Genomic DNA, 3,822 nt, shown 5'->3' with positions numbered 1-3,822 from the left:
AAAACTTTAGGTGGCTTGTTTCTAGTTATCATGCATTTCGAATCCTTCCTATTATCTTAATATCGAACTTTTCCAATTTATTAGAACTTTTAACAATTTAAAAATAAATTCATCTATATGATATCATATAACTCATTGATTTGAATATCTATACACTTGTTATATCTAAAAAACAAAATATTATCTATATAAAACATATGTGTTAAAGCAATGAAGAGTATTATAAGTTTATTAAATCGAAGCTAATGCTTCAAAGTAAAAGCAACACGAAAAAATTCTTGAAATTTCAGTCAAAAAACTATAATTATTCATAATTCATTTCCAAAACTTCAAGGGTTGTTTTTGACTTTCTTGTATTTTTATGATCGCTACTTTTCAGTTACTCCAAGTTCCAATTTTCTACACTCAATCTTCAAGGCACGAAAGCAACAGAAAAAGTAGTTACTTCAAACATGGCATATCACCATCACTCCATCACTATATAATAATACACCCCCACACCCCACTCCACTTCAACCCAAAATTTAGCTTTCGGAACAAGAAATCATACAAGATTTGCTTCCAATGGAGTCGCTCAAGAACCCTAGAAAACTACATGTATGTACTACATTCCTTATTTTCTAACGCTTCTTGAATGTTTTGTTTTTTCTCGATTAATTAGGGCTTTCTTTTGAAAAATCCCAAATTCATAGCATCGTTTTGAATAGCTTTTTGATGAATTTGCAGGTAGTGAACGTAGTTTTGATTCTCGTTTTGGCATTCTTCAGTGCCAAAAGTGTTTATGGAAGAAATTATCAACATCGTCTAAAAAATCGTCATCATCACCATCATATGAGAGGCTATTTTCCATACTCTGCCGTACGTTGCAGAGCTCATACTGCTTCATTGACTGATTTCGGAGGTGTTGGTGATGGTAAAACCTCAAACACGAAAGCGTTTCAGACAGCCATTGATCATCTCGCTCAATACGGATCCCGCGGCGGTGGTTCACTCCTGTATGTTCCTCCCGGGAAATACTTGACCGGAAGTTTCAATCTCACCAGTCATTTCACTCTCTTTCTTCATCGAAATGCCGTTCTTCTCGCTACTCAGGTTTCAAAATCTTCATATTCGTCATCATAATTACGTCAAATTGATCATTAACCATTTCTCAGTTCAATCTTGCAAGAATTCGTTACTGATTTCTTCAATTTTAGGACGAGAACGAGTGGCCAGTGATTGAACCCTTGCCGTCGTATGGTCGAGGTCGTGATACCGACGGTGGAAGATACATTAGTCTGATCTTCGGCACTAATCTCACCGATGTTATAATCACTGGTAAATTACTAAATTATCATCAAAAGCTCATTTTATCAAAATTAAGTTTAATCTTCAGAGTGATTAACAATTGGAGTGTAATCTTGAAGGAAACAACGGGACGATTGATGGTCAAGGACAATCATGGTGGGATAAATTTCGCAAAGGCCAGCTGAAAATAACTCGCCCCTACCTAATCGAACTCATGTTCTCAAAAAACATTCAAATATCAAATCTTACTTTGATCAATTCTCCCTCTTGGAATGTTCATCCGATTTACAGCAGCAACATCATCATTCAAGGAATTACGATTCTTGCACCAACTAGATCCCCCAATACCGACGGAATCAACCCAGGTAATCACCAATTCCATTCCGGTAACTGATTCCATTCCGATGTCTGATTCCATTCCAAAGACTAAATATATAAACCTCTTTTTCTTTCAGATTCTTGCATAAACACACGAATCGATGATTGCTACATAGTTTCCGGAGATGATTGTATAGCCGTGAAAAGCGGTTGGGATCAGTACGGAATTGCATTCGCGATGCCGACCCGACAACTCGTGATCCGACGGCTCACATGCATCTCACCGACCAGCGCAGTGATTGCGCTTGGTAGTGAGATGTCAGGAGGAATCCAAGATGTCAGAGCCGAAGACATCTTGGCAATTGATTCAGAATCAGGTGTCAGGATCAAGACAGCTGTCGGTAGAGGCGGATACGTAAAAGACATATATGTAAAAAGATTCACTATGAAAACAATGAAATGGGTATTCTGGATGACTGGTAACTACGGGTCCCATCCTGATGACAAGTGGGACCGGTATGCAATACCAATCATCCAGAATATAAACTACCGGGACATGATGGCTGAAAATGTCACCATGGCTGGTAGGTTAGAAGGGATCACTGGTGATCCCTTTACTGGTATTTGTATATCGAATGTGACAATCGGAATGGCGAATGTTCCCAAGAAATATATTTGGAATTGCACGAATGTCGAGGGGATATCAAGCGGTGTGACGCCTCAGCCTTGCGGAGCCTTGCCGGTTCAAGGGGAAAAAGTGTGTGATTTCCCAAAAGAAAAGTTGCCTATTGAATTTGTTAAACTTCATTCATGTTTCTATAGAGCAAATTACATGTGAAATGGACACTTTTTTCGTACTCGTATTATAATGAAGTTCCTAGTGTATTGAAAATTGAAGGTGTTGTGTTTGTGCATTAGAAGTTGTACTCTATCCATAAGGGATTGTACATTGGGATGAAGATCATTGAATCATGCGTATATGATCATTACACGTTTGCCTATGGTTTAGATCTTTATAGGACGACTTTATAGTAGGCATAATATAATATAATGATTTTTTTATATCATGTGAATTTCCCGTGGTTCTTATTACTATATTCAGAAGGATAATATAATGTTTTTTTACTAATATTTACTTATTCTTATTTAGACACTTAGAATTCTTTATAGACTAAACTTCACAAATGGTCATTGTGGTTCAAAAAGGTTTGGACTACCACTAGTGATCCAAAACTTTTATTTTGTTGCGTTTTTGGTCCAATCTATTCTGATTTTTTTCAAAATGATAGATTTGCCCCTATTAATATGATTTTCTCTTTTTCTTATTTGTTTTTTTTACTTTAAGATTTTAAAAAAACAAGAAAATAAAAATAAATCTCTCCTGATTTTCAGATTAAAAAAAACAAAAAAATAAAAATAAAAGTAAAAGTCTCTCTCTCTCTCTCCCCTTTTTAGCTATCCCTCTTCTCACGTCTTTGTTTCTATAGATCACTAACTTTCTCTTTCTTCACAATTAATCTGGAAATAAAGTATAATTAAGATTGTTCTGAAGTGTAATTCGTTTTCAACTGGATCAAAATCAATTACGGTCCATTTGGCATATACCAGAAACACTAAATAAGATCAAGTAAAAGGGTTTGAAGAATACAGTTTCCCCCTTCATGTGGATTTGAACATGGATTTTCTTTGAAGTGTTTGTGCAGCAAAGCAGGTAGAAAATAAGAATTGAGTGTGGTGATCCAGAGTATCTCTAAGAGATTCGAGGTCGATGCTTGCGCTGTAACATAAAAATCCATTGAAGAAGGTTTGGGAAAAAGAAAAAAAAAATACGATACGCACTTCTTCTTCTTGATCATATCATAGGTGGAAATCAAAATCAAACCTCACCATCCCACTGTTCAATACAACCACCAAAAATTTGTTGGCTCCACCTCGAGGTTCTTACCCACCTGCTCCAAGCCTTTGAGGTGTTGATTTATAGTCCCAATCTGAACTGAAACAAAAGTTCATATGGAGGTCGTCGATCAGAGAGGAGAGATTCAGAAGGTGCTTGAAATTAAAGTGGATATACTTTATTGATAAAACGAGCTCATATCTATTCTCTCTGTACCACCAGCGACGACGACTTGATAGAGAAGATGAATACCACTGGTCGTCGGAGCTCTCAATACACTCAGATGCAATACACTCAGATGCAGGTTTGAGGGCATAGATCTA

At 36.5% G+C, this 3,822-nt stretch overlaps 1 protein-coding gene across 1 annotated transcript; it reads left to right on the top strand.

Annotated features, from left to right (window-relative positions):
• Positions 1-453: 453 nt before the first annotated feature.
• LOC145121219 (putative polygalacturonase) lies at positions 454-2,497 on the top strand. The gene is made up of 5 exons (XM_079056999.1): positions 454-597; positions 727-1,092; positions 1,197-1,317; positions 1,407-1,652; positions 1,743-2,497. The coding sequence occupies exons 1-5, from the start codon at positions 565-567 to the stop codon at positions 2,441-2,443; spliced, it is 1,467 nt and encodes a 488-aa protein (XP_078913125.1). The 5' UTR covers positions 454-564; the 3' UTR covers positions 2,444-2,497.
• The last annotated feature ends 1,325 nt before the right edge of the window (positions 2,498-3,822 follow it).

Source organism: Lactuca virosa, chromosome 6 (assembly GCF_052849685.1).
Source record: "Lactuca virosa cultivar CGN04683 chromosome 6, Lactuca_virosa_CGN04683_v6, whole genome shotgun sequence".
NCBI classification, from domain to species: domain Eukaryota; kingdom Viridiplantae; phylum Streptophyta; class Magnoliopsida; order Asterales; family Asteraceae; genus Lactuca; species Lactuca virosa.
The sequence above is the reverse complement of the archived record's forward strand: the minus strand, read 5'-3'. Positions and strand labels throughout refer to the sequence as shown.